This window comes from Perca flavescens, chromosome 3, assembly GCF_004354835.1.
Source record: "Perca flavescens isolate YP-PL-M2 chromosome 3, PFLA_1.0, whole genome shotgun sequence".
NCBI lineage: Eukaryota > Metazoa > Chordata > Actinopteri > Perciformes > Percidae > Perca > Perca flavescens.
Genome location: NC_041333.1, coordinates 29,412,229 through 29,431,034, shown reverse-complemented (window position 1 = coordinate 29,431,034; position 18,806 = coordinate 29,412,229). Strand labels below are relative to the sequence as shown.

Genomic DNA, 18,806 nt, shown 5'->3' with positions numbered 1-18,806 from the left:
TCGCTGTATGTGGGTATTTCAAGTCCTGCAAAACACGGGAACTTCGAGTAACACCTTCACGTTACATCTATGATTAAAAGAAAATACATGTTCCGTTTCTTTCCGTTTTACTTTCAAAAACGTTCAAATCTCTCCCCCCCTCCCCCTCCCAAAAAAAATACAATACTGTTGCTATTTACGCATTCCAGTTTTGGGTGATTTAGGGCCATATTTTACAACACGTTGTAAAAATTGTATTGATCGATTTTTAAGCTTTTCAATTGAATACATACTAATAATAGAAAGCAACCACGTTCACTTAAAAAAACATAAACACATATGATGATGAGAATGTCCTGCCTGCAAGCGGTACATGGAAATACGAATGCTTATCTCCCATGTTTTGCGAGTCATTTAAAGTAGCAGAAGAACTGGTCATATGACTACATGGAACTCACATGCCCCTGACTGCTTCCCGGTTTAAATTAAATGAACATGGCTCTCGAAAGGTGTGCGTTGCTGTGTAACGTAACCTTATTTTTATTGTTTTCTTTGTTTGTAGTTGGAGAGGGACGGTATAAGGGGTTCAGGAAGTTTAATCAAGTGCAGGATACCAGCCAGAGGGCTGTGTCCGAGGAGCAGTGGTTCACTCAGAAACTGGATCACTTCAATGGGGCAGACAGCAGAGAGTGGAAACAAGTAAGTCTGTTTATATGTTGTATGTGTGTATCCTTACAAGGGTTGGAATATATTTTGGAAACAAGATCAAGCTAGTCATTGCTTTCCCATGGGCTTAGTTTAGGATAAAAGCATTGTAAATGTAGTCAGTGTATGATCCCTTCCAATACAGTTAGACAAGTGTATCAATGTGCACCTTTCCATCTGTCAAAATTCTAATTAAAGATTTCAGACAAACTGATAAATTCCTTTTTCCACTCTGAAAAACGTTCTTTCTTTTTTTTTCCCCTCAGAGGTACTTTGTAAATGAAACCTATTACAAGCCGGGTGGTCCAGTGTTTCTGATGATAGGTGGAGAGGGCCCGGCCAATCCAGCCTGGATGCAGTACGGCACCTGGCTCACCTATGCCAAGAAAGTAGGAGCTCTTTGCTTGATGCTGGAACATCGCTTCTATGGCAAGAGTCACCCAACCATGTATGTTTGACCTTGCTGATTAAATTCTTGACTTTGTATGTGGGGAGGGGTGTTCACTCCAAGCCTTTTTAGATCTGTTTATTCAAACTCTCTAGCTTTTACGTCTTTGGTTTGTCTGGGAAGGCAGGTGACAACAATGCCAGAGTGCACTAAATACAGCATCAAGATGCCAAAAAATGCTAGCCTTTCTGTTCTTTTCAAGGAAACTGCATCTCATCAACCAAATTCATAATTTTTAGTTTTAAAGACAGGAATCAATTTAGTTTGACTCCTCCTCTTTAACCTGTCTGATGATATTGTCCAATAAACACAAAACCATTCATTCTATAGGACAGTTGTTTAGCATCACTGATTTATAATGCAATGTGAGATAAAATAAGTCAAATTTTTTTCTTCTGCGTCAAAGAAAAAAAAGCTATAGGTTTGAACTTCCTATATAATATAATATAATATAATATATCAAATATAATAGCAGGTTTACTGGTTTGGTATCCTATATTTAGTCAACAGAAACTGCTGCTGCCCTTCAACCAGCTGGGCTGGGCTCAAGCCCTCAAACCACAAGCAGTTACTATGATGTAAGACATTTGAGACATTAAACCAATTATGCTGGTGCTGTTTATTATTTATAAAAGTACAATATTTGAAGAACCCTTTGCAAAAAGCAGATAATTTCAATCTGGTACAATGAAATAAAGATCAGTAAAAGTGTTATTAATAAATGTGGTTATGAATTGTGCTCATCCAATACTTTGAGAAAGGTTGCTTTTAAGACTTCTCACCCTGGCAGTTTGATTCGTCATGCTGTAGTGTTGCCACCCACTGTACAATGAACAAATAGTTTCCAAGTGGGGATTGGGGAAGTATCACTTTACAGTGTGACCCTACCAAATGCTTTTACCATCACCCTCAACATGTGTTCACAGCTGTTTTAGAGCTTTCAGTAACTCTGGTCCAACAATACTGTGGGATCAACAGAAGGACAAAAATCCATTGTGCAACCAGCTTCATGTGTTTCATGTGTTCACAATGCACAGCAGCTGATACTGGTTAAGCTGTTGTACCACTAGATGGCAACCTAGTGGCAACAAAAGTCAGTCCTGCCTATGGGCAGTATTGTTGAGGCTGAATGATGGATATACTGTAGATACTTACTAAAATTACAATTTTATTTAAGCTTTCCTCTTTTCTCCATTTAGTGACCTCAGTACAGACAGTCTACGTTTCCTCAGTAGTCGTCAGGCGTTGGCTGACCTGGCACACTTCCGTACTGTGATGGCAGAGACCCGAGGGCTGACCAACCGCAAGTGGGTGGCATTTGGTGGGTCGTACCCAGGTTCTCTCGCTGCTTGGTTTAGGCTGAAGTATCCTCACCTGGTCCATGCCTCTGTGGCCACAAGTGCACCTGTTTATGCTACTGTTAACTTCCCAGGTATAGACATTGCATGATATGACAACACACACACACACACACACACACACACACACACACACACACACACACACACACACACACACACACACACACACACACACACACACACACACACACACAAAACATATTTGTTCATTATCTGTATCTATATTTCTTATCTCATAAGGATACCATTCCTTTTTGGATAATCACAGTTTTATGCTAAACTCTATCTGAACAAACAGGGAATTTAAGTTGGACTTGCTGTCAGGAAATAAACTACACACATAAAGGGTGACTTGAGATTGTGTATTAATATGCTTCACTATTTCATTCAGCTTTACATAATGCACTAAACAACCGTTATTTAAAGAAAATATCCTCTTTTAAATAGATTTTGCCTGCAATCCCTACAATGTGCTCCTGTCCATCTCTGTAAAGATGGGTTAATTTTTGGCGTTCATTTGAAATGTACTACACCTTTTCAGTTTTGTTCATTGTCTTGGAAGTAAGAGTCCCAGACAGATCAAAGAAGAGAAGGGTTTCACTTTTTATCTGTAGTTGTGTTGGGTTTGGCTGAGCCCGTTGTTTTCCTCCGGTAGGCTACAGGCGGGAATTCAGGTCAGAGTAGCTTTGAACATGGACCTGTACCGTCCCACCCACACACCACTGCTATCTTGAAGACATAATCACACACATTCAGGCCACATTGTCTTTGACTATGAACAATATCCAAGACAAAACACAGAGAATAGTGAATGTGGTGTGCTACTGACGTCCGGTATCTTTTCCCCACCCAATGTTATTATTTCCCAAAACAGCACGGCAGTTAGTCAGCATTATTACCAGTAAGAGGTTGGCTTTCACTCCAGGTGGAATTATTCCAAGATTTTGTAATGTTGAGTTTCTCTTTTGAGAGACTGCTGTCTCATAAACTGTAAAATTCCCTTTGGTTGAGACTCATCATTTCACTTTAAACCTCACCGAAACCTTTTAAATAAATACTTTTGCGAGCACTTGACTAGAACTGGGATCACACATTCTTTTGAAGATGAATTGTTGCTTTTGCAGTGCATCAAAATAGTCCTGTATGTTTAACCAGGGTTATTGTGTATTATTTTGGTCTTTTTGTTATAGCAGCCAAGGTTTAAGTGTCCACCCCTCCCTCTGTCTTTATGTTTTGCCAGAGTACTTGGAGGTTGTGTGGCGTTCGCTGGCCTCAGAGAACGCAGAGTGCCCCCTGTTGGTAAAAAAGGCTTCAAGTACCCTTGTGGAGCGCCTGAAGGACCCCAACACCTATGACAACATCACCAAAGACTTCAAGTACAGTGTCTAACTTTCTGTAACCCATACCTTCTCTATCCTGTCATTTACAAAGAATTGCAAAGTTTGAGCAGACCAAGGCCTTGGATGATGTATTTCATCCTAAAAGATCTGGAAGACAAATCTCTAATAATGAACTGCATAAATGTACCCTCCATCAGCTAACCAGCCAACCATGTACAATCATTTCTCTTGAATTACCTGGTAAAGGATGAAGGTGGGAATTCCAAATTAACAAAATTATTCTACAATACATGATATGATATATGCTAAGATAGTCATCATGATATCTGTGTAACTGAGGAGGAAAACACACCCCTACATTGGCAAAACCCATTGCATTTTGAGTGTGTTATACATTGTCACTCTATTTTAGCCAAGAGCCAGGCTAGTTATTTCCCCCTGATTCCAATTTTTATGCTAAACTAAGTTAACTGACTGTGGCTTCATATTCACCATACAGACTTGAAAGTAGTATCAATAGTCTTATCTTACTTTCGGCAAGAAAGAATTTCCCAAAATCTTTAATTGTTCATTTAAATATGCTAATGTTCGGACAAGTGAGCAGTGCTGTGTGTGACACAGCACTATTAGATGTGAGCAGTTATAGCGTCAGTTGAAGAACTGTAGTGATACCGGGAGCTATGTGAGAGGTTCAAAGAGCAGCGAGGGTTGTCTTGGTTCCTGGTTTAAGTCAGGTCCTGTTACAGCTTCATGAGTGTCCCTCAAGCCTTTTTGGACTGAGCCAGGGACTCTGGAATGTTGGACCTGCTCCAGAGAGGAAGAAAGGGTGTGAGCCACTTGATTTACATCTGTTTATTTTAGAATTGGTCACTGCACTGGTTGTCTATGGCAACCCTGTAAACCAAACTACATATTTTAATCATACACACTGTTATTTATTAATTGTGTTTATTATTCATATTATTATTACTGTTGTCAAAGATTTCAATTGATAGCTTTAGTGTCACATATTTTAATTGTCGTTTCAAAGGCTTTTACACCCTGACAAGGATACAATTCAAATGGAAATAGTGAACATTACTAAGAGGTCCCATATTATGCTCATTTTGAGGTTCATGCTTTTTTGGGGGTTTCTACTAGAACATGTTTACATGCTTTACTGTTCAAAAAACACATTCATTTTCTCAGCCTCTGTCTGAAATGCTCCGTTTTAGCGCAGCCTGCTCTGATTGGTCAGCATTTCTAGGTCTTCTGCATTTGCGCTCTTGATATCGCTGCACCGTCATTGCATCCAGGGAATTACTTTAACAGCACTGTAGCAGCACGTTCTACCTATATAAAGTATAGCTGTGCCATCAAAACCTGGCGGCTCGTTTAAAGGCCCAGTTTCTGAATACGTGCTGTGCATTTATTTGTATTGGCACATTATTTTTCTTCATTTTCTCTTTTTCAGTTTCAAGTATGACGTAATTCTTAGCATGCTTGTTCTATGTCTGCAGTCATTATGGCTGTCTCTGGTTGTGTTTTTTTTTATTTGCTTATTTTACGTTGTTATAGTGACTGTATGGTCAGTCAACATGATGAATAAACAGGCTTAAATGGCTATTATAATGGTGCGGTTAGTCTCCCTGAAATAATGGAGACACACTAAAGCCTTTACTTGACTTCAGTGCCCTGACCACATTGGACATCCTTTTATATTTTAGCTTTTTGCGGATCATGCAGACATGTCCTCATGCAAACAAAAAGGTCACAAAGGTGGTTTGGATGCTTGTCCAGCTTCCAAACCACAATGCCTCAGAGGATACAATACTTGCGTAACAATTTCATCATAACGGGAGTATCTTCACACACACACACACACATTGTCAACCTGTTACCTAAATTCACCAAAGTAAAGGTCTGACAGACAGTCAAGGAAGCTATAATTTTACCACCTCAGTCTTTTTCCACAGACGTGTGTGTGTGTGTGTGTGTGTGTGTGTGTGTGTGTGTGTGTGTGTGTGTGTGTGTGTGTGTGTGTGTGTGTGTGTGTGTGTGTGTGTGTGTGTGTGTGTGTGTGTGTGTGTGTGTGTGTGTGTGTGTGTGTTGTGATAAAACTAAGAGTTAAGTCTACAGTCATGCTACCAAGTTATTCATTCGTCCTCCCATTGTCTAGAAATCATGTATGTCTGTACCAAAGTCCAATGCAAGCCATCCAATAGTTGTCAAGACATTTCCCTAAAATACTAAAATGTTGGCGCTACTGGAAAAGTTAGGGGATCACCAATGTCTGTAGGATTAGCCTAATCCTTATGGGGCCATGATTGTCTGTGCATATGTTTATGGCAATCCATCCAATATTTGTTGAAATATTTTAGTCTAGACTAAAGTGGTGGACTGACTGACAGACATTGCTGTTCCTAGAGCCACGGCACTAGCATGGCTAATAAAGTTTATTCTGTATTCTGAGGGATAAGTTGTAACTCTTTGAATAGAAGTCAACACAATCTAGCCACATTCAATGTTCAACACATCCTCTAAAGAAGTGCTACTGCTTTGTGTAGCTGGTTATCATACATAAGAAGCTCTAAACACTTGCTGGTTGCTAGTTTTCTACATTTATTAAAATGGCCAGAGGTTGTATTTCCTGAGAACACAGGAAAATTATTATTAAAAATTACTAGATGTGCTGTACCACTGCCAAAACAAGCTTTGGTCTAACTTTGCACCCATTTTCCTATCTATCTTCCCCACCTTCCCTCCCCCACTGTCCCCCAATTCCCCCTCCTACTTCACTTCTCCCTCCCTATTCCTCTGCTTCCTCTCTTCTGTCTTCCTCCTCTTCCCCTCCAGCTTGTGTTCCAAACTGCAGATTCAGACAGAGATGGACTCTGCCTACTTCCTGGAAATGCTGGCTGGCAACTTCATGGATGTGGTCCAGTACAATGAAGACAACAGGGGGTTTGAGGTGAGGGAGAGTAGTCGCATGCCAAACAACATCAGTAAAACATCACAAAACATGGATTAAAGATGCACATACTTTTGGATTGAATAGACCAATAACTGACATTGTGTGCCAAGAGTCTTTAAATTAGCTTGTTTTCATGTCAAAATAAGTATCCATTGCTCACAGTATATACACCATATTGAGACATTACAACTCCTTATTGCATATCATAATTATTCTTATTAGCTGCTCAGAGGAATAGTTCATAAATCAAATCTGACGCTAGAGCCAGCAGGTGGTTAGCTTAGCTTAGCATAAAGACTGGAGGAAAATAGCTGTCCAAACATAACAAAAGCTGCCTACCAACACCTCTAAAGCTCTAAAAACAAGCTGTTTCCACCTGCTTCCAGTCCTCCTGCTATTCTTTTAAATGATCATTTCAGCTATTTTCAATGTAGACCCATTTTTAAGGTCCACGTAGGCTGGCACAGCACTTCAGTCCTAATGTTTGAAAGAGCACTGCCAAATCTATCTTTAAGATCCCCCAAGCATGCCTTCACAATTTAGTATTCATATACTGACTTGAAAATAAAAATATGATTGGGAAAAAATCCAGGTTTGCAGTAAGAAATGTTGTAATTTTTATAGACTGACCCGAGACATTATTCCAGTATGGTTTACTAAATCCCCTTAAGGATGACCTACATCTCTTGTAGAAACAATATATCAGATGTGACATGTTTTTGTTGCATGTTGAACTGAGACAGCAGAGGTGGCACAGAGGCTTTTGTGGGTCAGGGGTTGACGTAGTATCCAGTCTTGGTTGAGTGGAAGTCAGCTATGAGGTGTAGGAGGGTCACAGACAGCCCAAGCAGTATACTGAAACATAATAAACACTGCATTGTTTAGCAGTGAGGGGCCCATAGATACTGCCCTGCAAGAGGGTCTCCAGGGTTGCTCCTGGGGCCACTTGCTTACTTGCTTACTTTGTCTGTATCTCTATATGAGGAGTGGAGCCCACACTACACATTATAGGTGGCTTGTGATTCAGCATTGGAAGGAGGGAAATAGACCAATGTGACCACCTGACCACAATCTAGTTTGTTTTACACTCCCCATGTTTTGTTGAACACATTGAATCTTGCAAACTGTGTATTACAATCCACATTGTAAAGAAATTCCTACAATTATTGAATTATATTGCCCAGCCCAAGTCCAGATCTTTTGGTAATTCTTACAGCCCTTTCATTTTGGTTTAGTACACACAACACGTCTCACAACATGTTTTCTTAGTATCTCTTACTGTACATCTGTCCCATTTCTTTTCCCCTTTTGGTGCCTTTTTTTGTTTTACCAATCACCCCTTTTTTCCCCATCCCCTTTTTACATCCCATCCCCTCTCTGTCCCCCTGGTGCCTTGAGGAGACGTGAGTCCGGTTACCAATAAGCTGATGTGAAAAAGTAACAAAAGACTCTGTGGTCTCTCTGGTTTCTTGTCGCCCCAAGCTAAAGAGACGCTTATAAAAGAACCAAGAGGAGCGGTGGGCCACGGAGTCCACAGCACTAGCTGACAAACGCAGCCAACAGCTGCCTCTCTGACACAAAGGGCTGGGTATAGAGCAAACTACCAGGTTTTAGGTACCACTGAGGAATTTGGGTAAGAAGTTGGACCGAGGTGTAACTCAATCAGAAGGGGCAGAGCAGTGGCTTCACAGTTGAGGGGTTATCAATGGGGTGCTTTATAAAATACGGTGGCGACAGAGGGTCAAAACCACATTGTTGGACAGATGCCACTGAGTACCCATAGTGCATTTCTGAGGAGCATTGTGGGTTGGTATACAGGCAAGGGATCACCACAATTATCCAAAAGTTGCCACGATCTCTCCTTCAATTATTGGGCCTTTTGATTCATGTTTTTCTTTATATGGAGCAGACCTTGAGCTAACTAGGAGCTAATAATACAAATGTTGATAAATTAGCTTCAAAATGATATATCGAAAAGGTAATGAGAAATCATCTTAATTAATTTGCTTTTTTCTTCTTCTTCTTTTTGGCCTGGTGCGTGTTCTGTCAATTCAGGGCGTGCCGGGCACCAACATCACCATCGAGGTGCTGTGTGGTGTGATGGGTGACACCTTACTGGGGGAGCCTTATGCGCGCTATGTTGCTGTGGCCCGTCTCATGATGGACACCTTCTCCACTAAATGCCTGGATGCCAGCTTTAATAACTATGTCAGAGACATGACTAATACCTCTTGGGATGGGCCGGCTGCAGGGGGAGGTGGGTATGGACATATACTGGGAAGTGTATTTGTTGTTTATGTAAACAATTTATTTTAGTGTGTTCCACCATAAAATGTCACCTTAATAACTAACATAGTTTTATTTACCTTCTATGTTTTGGGTCCATTTTGTTGTCGTGTGTGTGTGTGTGTGTGTGTGTGTGTGTGTGTGTGTGTGTGTGTGTGTGTGTGTGTGTGTGTGTGTGTGTGTGTGTGTGTGTGTGTGTGTGTGTGTGTGTGTGTGTGTGTGTGTGTGTGTGTGTGTGTGTGTGTGTGTGTGTGTGTGTGTGTGTGTGTGTTTCTTATGACCGAATAACATGGACAATGTGATGTCACAATGAAATGTTCCAATGTCCAACAATAATACAGGAGCAATCAACTGCAGTAGAGGCAGACACACCAATGTATTCATCATCAGTAGTGTCAGGAGCCCAGAATAAAACCCAGCCACAAGTCAGGTTATGTGTTGAGGTGTGGTTACAGCAAACCCATTTCTGGGTGGTGTTGAACGGCTTTTTTAGGAAATGTTGAATAAAATAAACTAGGCGGGTTCTGGCAAAGTCGAAAAAAATGTAATTACATCATTACTAAATAAGTACTAAAACAAGTGTTTACTTTGTCTTGGGGGAAGGTTAAATTCAGAGCATTACGCCAAAGTTTTTAACAGGCTTTAAAACAACCAAGCAGTGCTTATTTTGAAACATTTCTGAAAAAGGTAGTATGCTACTCAAAGACTAGGTGTGCTACTTTTTTAAATGATGTTCTCTCTTGTTTGGGCGCTCAGTATTGAGTAACATTCCCAGCTTCAGTTTCATGAGTGGGACGACTGGCGGGGATGACTGGATCAGGAAGTGGTCTCTTAACAAGCCACTGGGATGTGTCTGCATAAAACTGCCCCGACCACCCCCCCTCCCCCTTGTCTTGTAGGTTTCAGTTGCACTCTTTCCTCTCTTAATTTGGGTGTAAAGGAATTTTAAATGTACTGTTTGCTCTACCTGCTGTGTGTGATGTGTTGTTAGTGACTTGGTTTATATGAAGCAACTAAATATGCTCGCCATGGGTACATTTTGTGTTTGTGTGTGTAACCAGGTAGACAGTGGGTCTACCAGACCTGCACTGAATTTGGATTCTACCAGAGCACCGATTCGCCCAACCAACCATTCACTGGCTTCCCTCTTGTGTGAGTACACCAAATATTGCCTCTCTGCCTAATGATCTCATAATTATGTTTTCATGCACCTCCCTATTATTTCCACATCATACACTAACCATTTTCTCTCCAGTTTCATTAGACGTTGCATTGTTAACCTGTGTTTTCTCATCTAGGTATCATTTGAAACAGTGTGCAGACTTCTACAATGTCAGTGCTGAGCAGCTGGCGGAGGCCGTGGCCCAGACCAACGAGTATTACGGCGGCTATGACATCCGCTCCACCAGAATAGTTCTTCCTAACGGGTCCATTGACCCCTGGCACGCCTTGGGAATCACCCAGGACATCACACCTGACCTCCCTGCGGTTTTCATCAAGGGTGAGAAAGAATATGCGTAATGGCAAATCCAAAGGAAGTAGAAGCACTGCAACTTTGTGTCACACAGCTCAAAAGAAAGTTATACTGTCTTCTAGAAATACGATTTTAAAAGTATTATTATGATTTAGTCTGATTAAAAGAAACAAAAGGAAACAACTGCCCACTCCATTATAAAGTAACTTTATCACACATCTATGCTATCCAGCTTGCAACTTGAAGGATAAATTAGCCCATTTATTCTCAATAAGCAAAGTATTTGGTGATTGCTGATCAAAATCGATCAAGACATCCAGATAAAAACTGGATTGAGTTAAAAAAAAGTTTTTTCCCCCACTTTTAGGTTACATATTGTTTCAAACATAGCTGTGTGTTAATAATATTAATAATTACTCTATTTGTATAGGACCTTTATAAACAATAGTTTACAAAGTGCTTTGACAGTGCAAACAAAAGCACATATAAATCAATACATGAGTATACACATCAAATCAATACACATCTATTAATGCACAATGTAGTGACAGCGAAAAAAGAGGGATGGGGCAGCACTAAAGTACAGAAAAAAATCACGATTCAATAACAAATTGGAGTTAGCAGGCAGACGATGAGAAAGACGATAAAAAGACGGCATCACATAAAAGCAAGTCTAAAAAGGTGCTGACTCACCAACCCGATTATCGGCCGTCAGACAGTCCGGCGAGGTCGGTGACTCGAGTCTGTTCGGTGTGTTCCGTGTCGTCGTCAGTCGGAGGAGCCGTCGACTTTAATTTGGGCCGATTCTATGAATACGAGATTGTTGCCATTATGGTCGGCTTTGAAATTCAGGAGAAGCCAGACCCACATGACGCGTTCGTCATTTGCGGTTTTAATTTTTTGGGCGACAATTCAGATTAGCGCCGCCTGCTGTTATGGAGATTATGGAGACGTATTATGTATCGCGCAAGAGCAGAACGTACACTCAAGTCGGCGTCGCTTCGGTTTGTTCCGAGGCACTTTTTTGACCTCGGGGATCCGACTGATCAGTCCGACTGCCTTTTCTGCCGACGGTTGGCCATCGGGTTGGTGTATCAGAGCCTTAAAAGTGTGTTTTAAGAAGTGTTTTAAAAGAAGTCACTGATTCAGCGAGTCTTATTATTATAATAATAATAATAATAATACATTTTATTTGTAGAGCACTTTTCATTGAAAAATCAATCCCAAAGTGCTACAGGAGTTTAAGAACAGGGTAAAAACAGAAGCTTATGTCCTCGGGCAGGTCGTTCTAAAGCCGAGGCACCTTGACTGTGAAGGCACGATCACCTCTGGTTTTGAGGCTCGGGCTTGGAACGGTTAAGACAGTCCAAAAATATAAGTAAACATGAATAACTCCACATTAACTGCTTGTAGCAGCTCCACTGCTGTAGACCTCTGTTCACAGGTAACCACAAACACACAGGGAGGACTATTTGCCACAGCTCTTTATTTGATGATCGCATCAGCAATGAATTGTCCCACATTCTGTCTGGAGCTCCCTCGCTCCCACTTGGCCCGAGGCTCTCGTGAGGGCAAAACTTGCGCTGTCCATCCCACCACACAGTGTCCACGTCTCCTCTCTCACAGTCGGTCATCAAGAGCTTGCTCCGGCTCACTACTGCTTTAAAGGGAGAGCATGATTAGACAACTTGCTGCAGCTGTAACAATCAGTCCCTCCCTGCCTGCTCACCTGAGCCACCACCTCCTCCCCGCACTCCCTCCACACCTCCACACTGCTCCATAGACAATAATTTGGGAAAGCCCCCAGGGGAATATTCTGAGTATATGGGTGCATTTTCTGTATGTAAACAGTAGAATGAAGCTCATTTGTGTATAAAATAGAAAACAAACAGTCTCCCATTCATTGTCTATGTAGCAGCTCCAGACTTTATATATTTTGATAACATCACAAGTTTGAGACTTACTTATCTGGTCTCTGCCTTTGAGAGAGTAGCTCATGTTCACAAATATTGATTGATCTTTCATGAAAATAACATATGGAATTCTTAATTTAGGTGGTGTTCCCTTTTTAATGTTTTGATAAAGATGCAATTCCCAGTTGATCCGTTTATAATCTTTACAAAGTTGGTAACAGTAACTAGTACTTTAGTAAGTGATTTAAAGGATATCAAACCCCACTAAGTGCAAAACTCCAGCCAAAGATCATACATAGAATACATCTGATTACAAGTCCAGTTTTGTGCAGGTGCCTTGTAGGTAGACCTCTCCTTTGACCACAGTTCATCATTAAGCCTTTGAAGAACTATTTTTTAAATTAACTTTTTTAAACTGTATCTCAAGGCCTATCAATCTGTTGAGTCATACAAGTTAACTGAAGAATGACTTTTGTTTGTGATTGCATAAGCCAAGCAACAGGTACATAGTAGAACAATGGCTAATTTGTTCAACTCTGACTTTATTAGGTGGATAATTGTACTTGTAACTGAGAAAATCTCAATTTTACTGTTTTTCACTGCCATATGCTTTATATTTATATTTTTTTCACAGGAACAGCCCACTGTGCCAACATGTACCCTGCCAGGAGCAAGGATCTCCCCCAGCTGGCTCTGGCCCGTGACCACATCTTCTTACTTCTCCAGAAGTGGTTGAAGCAATGATGGACAGCTAAACCGGCCATTTGATAGCTTTGCAAAGCAAATGAAGTACTCGTTTGTCCAGATCATCAATAAATCAATCAATTTCATTAGTCCCATGAAAATCGTACGATAATGATTTCACTGACATTGGAGTGAGATTGCTTACTTACTGCCACGTTTATGACTGCTTGAAAAGGCACTTTTACTAAAGCATCAGTAGGTATTTTGAATGAGTGAGACAAGTTTAATCTGATGAATAAATAATACTATTTTCTTTTAAGACTGTAGAAGCTATTTTCTTTCTGCATTTTCAATTTCATTCTGAGTTAACATTGCAAAGGTTGATATAATGTATTTCTGGGCAGAATATACATTAAACTAGGAGTAGTAGTAGAATTTGCTTTCTCAGACATAGTTTAGAATAGTCCTAGAGAGCTTCATTAAATTAAACTTTAATGATTTCTGTCAGTGGACCCACATTGATTATTTATTTTTTTAATTTGTATTTTATTAGTGTTCAGAATCTCACGTACACATATTCCAATTCTTCAGATTCTTTAACAAATCATAAACTTATTCTTTGGCTTATTCAGGTATAAGGTTACACATTATTTGAACTATTTAACTGAAGATCAACTGGTAACATCATCCAGAAATACTTCACTACACTCAATCATTTCTTATATTGAAAGACAAAATTTTGTTGCATGGTTTTCTGCATACAGGACGCTCTGTGTGGCTAACTCTTGACCAATACAGTTCTTATTGAGAAACACTATTTCATTTCAACTTTTCGAAATTTCAGGGAATAAAGCAGCACACATCACTCTTTCACTGTAACATTTGATTGTTCGATAACACACTAAGAATCATATTTAAACAGGCAGCAATAAAACAGAAAAAAAATTTCAACAGAAAATTTGTCCAGAAATGTCTCCGGTTCATGGGTTTGCATGGGATACGTGTTGTACAAACATGCACACATCTGGTCTTGTTCAAGTTTAGTCTTGTTTGATGATAAGATTGTTATACAGTGTTGTTGTGTTGGCTGCTCAGCAGGAGCATGATGATATCTTCAGTGGGACCCAGAGATGGCGTTTTGGGCACACCAAAAAAATTCTGTAATTCAGACGACATATTACAATGTTCTCATCTTTTGTCTTAAAGTAGATGGATTTGGTTTAAAGCAGGATCTGAAATAGAAAAAAAGAACTGTCCTTGCATGACATGGTTATATTAGACAGCTGTGTGTTCATTTACTACCTCCAAAACACAGACACAATGACCCCACACAAGCAGTGTTTATTTACACAACAGTCCCATCTCTGTATCTCAGCTGGACATGCAAGACCCCCACTCCAAGCACAAACCACATACCCACAAAGACTGTTGACCAAATCCTACTCTGAATCCAGCCCCACTATGGGTGTCCCATGCTGTGGCAGTGAATTCTTAAAGCCTCCACCTGGGTTATTTAGTTAGAGGCTGTGTGGAACTAATCTGTTAAAGCGGAGGTTCAGCCCACAAAATATACATGTGAATTATAGTATATATAGTATTATCATAGCCCACAATCATAAAAGGATGGATTTAGTCATAATTGACCATACACTCCCATTTAATCCACTGTAATTAAAATCCCCATGCACCTACTCATAATCCTCTTTGCCTGCAGCAGGGATGCAATTGAGCCTCAGCCTCTTTTCAGGTGTGTGCATGTTTTGTGCCACCATCCAACTGTATCACCTCACCAGACAGAAAAGCATCAGGTGTTTTTTTTTGTGAATGGACGTCAGTTGTGGGCAAGTAATGCCAAAATGTACCTGTATACTGTTCGCTTTGGGGTTATGTACAAAATCACATAAAATAGGATTAAACCAAAATCACCCCATATATGGCATATGAGACCTGTTCATTTTGCAAACTGACCAGTTAATGGTCTGTTAATCAATGTTCTGTTCAGCAGAACATTGTAGTGCCTTAAGTGATATTAAGGCACGACTTTATAATCTGAGAATGTTGTTGGTGTTAATGCTCTGTATTTGTGTTGTTACTTATGCATCAAGGTAAATTGGAGCCCCACAGCGATTTTCCATTGAATATAACGTTAACTAAACAAAACTAAGAGGACTGCTCTTACATGTTTCTAAACATTCCCCATCATTGTCACTTCCTGTTGTAAACAATTACAAGTTCTTATCTGCGCCAAGTTAGCTAGAGTTGGCCAAACGGTAGGCCTATACAGGAAGTAAATACACGGACCTAAACATGAAAACTTTTTTTTTTTGCTTCTTCCGCTAAATAGGAGCATAAACTCGGCAAGGAAGCCTACAACAATACAATTGTATCACAATGTAAAAGTATGGGCGGTATATTATAAATGATGTGAAACTTTTGTGTCATTAATTGGGGTTTATTTTGAAAGTGTACCGGAAGCTCACATTCTGTTATTTTGAGTTTGACACTAACGGAGACCAGCGACCGTTTTGCGGAGACACACTCGCTTTATGTTCGGTGAAGGCGGAGTTCAGCTTAAATAAAGTCCTCTCTGACTCAACAGCGAAGTCAGTAGTAGTTCTCACTCTCACTGGAATAAAGAGTGTTTTTCATTTACATTGCGACCGAACCTTCGTTTCTCGTTTTGACGGTAGTGAAAAGCAGACTAATAAGGTTACAGTTTCACCTGCGGCATTATTCGGAGTAACGTTAACGTCACCTCGTGATAGGTAAGTTAAGGACTGTGGGTTTTTTTAACATTAACGCTACTTTTACAGTAGACTCAACTAACGCAGCTAACGTTATTCTAAACAGTTAACAAACGGTTCCTCGTACCTAGGTTGAGCACCACCTTGTAGTCCGAATTCTAACCCAACGCACGAAGTTGCTCCTACCCGTTTAAATAACATTGTTTCAGTTAGCTAACTTTAACATAAATCATGTGGCTTTTGTTTGACACCACCTAACGCAAACGTTAAACGTTATTTGTGTAACGTCAAGTAGTAGCTAGTTAAGTTATGTTAACGTGACTTACATTGCAATAGTTCAGGCAAAAAGTGCGCCTCACATCCAGTGTGGAGCTGCTTTCTTGGAGTCCCTGCAGGTCTAGGTGTATGCTTAATGTATGATAAGCATGGTCGTCAAGGATGCCTTTTTGTCATGTGTGCGAGTGCTCCTGGACATTTGACAGACAAATACAAATGATGATGATGACAAATTATCTCAAATACAGATGATCCAGGAGTCCTAAATTATCGACAAATTGTACATCCACTTCTCTCATATATATATATATATATATATATATATATATATATATATATATATATATATATATATATAAAACACAATATAAATGTTTAGAATTTGGTCGGATTTCCTAAAATTTTGCCACCAAAAGAAAGCTGCATTGCTGTGGCTTAAAATAGCAGTTTTATTTAAACTAATGCTGATTGGTCGGTCATATTATGCCAAACACTACCTTTTATTCGTACAGGGATTTCAAGTCACTGTATCAAAATGCCATCAAATCGCCACATTTTTGTAAATGGAGTTTGGTTTTCCATAAAACAAACTGCGTGTCAAGGCTAATGCCCTGCCTTTTCCAAAGCTTCTGAGAACAATCTCAGAGATTTAACTGCAAATCTAATGGCTTAATGAACCATGAGGACTATAACGAATAACCAAAACATTTGCACAGCTCACACTGAAACTGTTGAAAGATAAAACATGACTACCACCAGTAGGTACGTGTACAATACATCACAGATGTAATATGTCCCTCTAAGGAAGCAAGCAAGCAAGCCAGCAGGCATTCTGGCTGCCTCTTGTGGCTACATTCATTCTGCTTCAGTGAGTGGGGTGCATGTTGAATCATTTTCCTAAAATGGTCTGAAAGATTTAATTTAGTCTCAAATTAAAGAACTAAAACATAGTAAACAAAGCAGTGTTTGACAGTGTGAGTAAGAGTTAGTCAGATCCTGCAGCACTGAATAAACTGTGATTTTCATGAAGCAAATTGCAGTTACCCGTGATGAGTCATATGAAAGTGATATCTGACTCTCTTGGGAATTATTATTTAAAGGAATGCCTATTGTTGTGAATTGATGTTTTGATAAATCTGTTGTTGTTCATATAGTATTTCTCATAATAATGAAATATTGATGATGCTCATAGGTAAACAATACATGCTACCTGTAATTTGTGTGTCTACTGGAGAACAAATCAACAGATGAGACTGCCGTGGTTCTTAAAAGAAAATGTATTCAATATTCTGTTCTTTGTTTCGTACTAGGTGCTCTGGAGTTGATGATGAAGCATCTCTCATTATTCTGCCTGTATGCACTGGTGACCTTGTATGGCCATAAGGGTGTGCTTTCCCAGCCTCCCTCCTATGGTGAACGGGGCTCTGATCTGGGCATACAGGTATTTCAGCAGGTAGTCCGCTCCAAGCCCCTGGAAAATGTGGTTCTTTCACCCCATGGTGTAGCTTCCATCCTTGGGATGTTGCTACCAGGAGAACATGGAGAGACTCGAAAGCAGGTCCTCAATGCTCTACGTTACAAGAAAAACGGTAAGGACTCTTCCTGGCAGTAGAAGTTGAAGCACTAACCTGGAGTTGTGCTGGTGAACATTATATGCCAGTTGTGTCTCAGTATTAGAATTTTGTCGATTTAGCTCTTAACATGAACTGAAGTCACTGCAGTCAGATGAGCCAGATAAACAACAGTTAAAACCTAAGAAATAATTGAAAACTAATTCACTTCTGTTTACTTGGTCTGCACAGGCCCTTACAGGATGTTGAAGAAGCTACACAAGACCTTGACAGCTAAGTCCAACCAGGACGTTGTGCTGATTGCCAACGCCATGTTCAGCCAGGAGGGCTTTCCCATGGAGGAGGCCTTTGTATCCGCCAACAAAGCCAACTTCCAATGTGAGCGCAGGGACCTGGACTTCAGCAACCCCAATGTGGCAGCAGATGAAATCAATGAATGGGTCAACAATAAGACCAAAGGTAGGAGTCATGGATGAATGTAGCAGCAGTATACACACAATATAAAATATTCTCAAACAGCCCTCGTAAAGGCAGATGTAAGCAACAGCTGTAAAAAATGTTTTTGACCCAGTTATGATTTCCATAGTTGTAGACAGATATGTATTGAATTATGTAAAGTTTTGAGAGAACATAACTGAGATTGAGCCTAAGAGACACTTATTCACCTGTGAATTAGGCGCAAAATGTATTTCCGATCACCCTATGTAGGGTGAGAGTTGCTTGGGGTGTTTGGGCCCCTGTGTCCTTACCTGCAAGTCTATTCATATTGTGTTCATACATCAAAGGCAAAGGCACAGTATGAAGCCTTGACTTTGTAATTTGATCAATTTTCTACTGCGTTGATTGATGGGTTCTAATATAATGTTGCATTATTTCTTTCTCATCTGTGCTGAAGTGAATATAAAAGAGATTTATAAAATATTTCTGATTGAATAATGTTCCCGTGTTACATATTTGTCCAGGTCACATCCCCAGCTTGATCAAAGCAGACATGCTGGACTCGGCTCTGACCCGTCTGGTTGCTGTCAATGCAATCTACTTCAAAGGCTTATGGAAATCTCGCTTCCAGCCC

General features: G+C 40.1%; 2 protein-coding genes across 2 annotated transcripts in view; both read left to right on the top strand.

Annotated features, from left to right (window-relative positions):
• Window positions 1-398: 398 nt before the first annotated feature.
• On the top strand, window positions 399-13,650 carry prss59 (serine protease 59, putative). The gene is made up of 9 exons (XM_028572957.1): window positions 399-678; window positions 951-1,132; window positions 2,332-2,564; window positions 3,734-3,869; window positions 6,669-6,783; window positions 8,842-9,043; window positions 10,134-10,224; window positions 10,371-10,573; window positions 13,094-13,650. The coding sequence occupies exons 1-9, from the start codon at window positions 469-471 to the stop codon at window positions 13,201-13,203; spliced, it is 1,482 nt and encodes a 493-aa protein (XP_028428758.1). The 5' UTR covers window positions 399-468; the 3' UTR covers window positions 13,204-13,650.
• A 1,970-nt stretch (window positions 13,651-15,620) lies between these two features.
• Window positions 15,621-18,806, top strand: part of serpine2 (serpin peptidase inhibitor, clade E (nexin, plasminogen activator inhibitor type 1), member 2) — a 9,466-nt gene continuing 6,280 nt past the window's right edge. The window contains exons 1-4 of the mRNA XM_028572959.1: window positions 15,621-15,908; window positions 17,474-17,752; window positions 17,966-18,193; window positions 18,697-18,806. The exon at window positions 18,697-18,806 is cut by the window's right edge and continues 88 nt beyond it. Of these exons, the coding sequence (XP_028428760.1) occupies window positions 17,488-17,752; window positions 17,966-18,193; window positions 18,697-18,806 (603 nt within the window). The 5' untranslated portion in view covers window positions 15,621-15,908; window positions 17,474-17,487. The remainder of the gene's footprint in view (window positions 15,909-17,473; window positions 17,753-17,965; window positions 18,194-18,696) is intronic.

Bases quoted from the DNA above. Each gene is read 5' to 3' on its own strand.
- prss59 (XM_028572957.1), top strand. From the start codon at position 469: ATGAACATGGCTCTCGAAAGGTGTGCGTTGCTGTGTAACGTAACCTTA. The intron at 2,565-3,733 runs GTATAGACATTG...ATGTTTTGCCAG, and splicing joins TGCTACTGTTAACTTCCCAG to AGTACTTGGAGGTTGTGTGG. The intron at 3,870-6,668 runs GTACAGTGTCTA...CTTCCCCTCCAG, and splicing joins AACATCACCAAAGACTTCAA to CTTGTGTTCCAAACTGCAGA.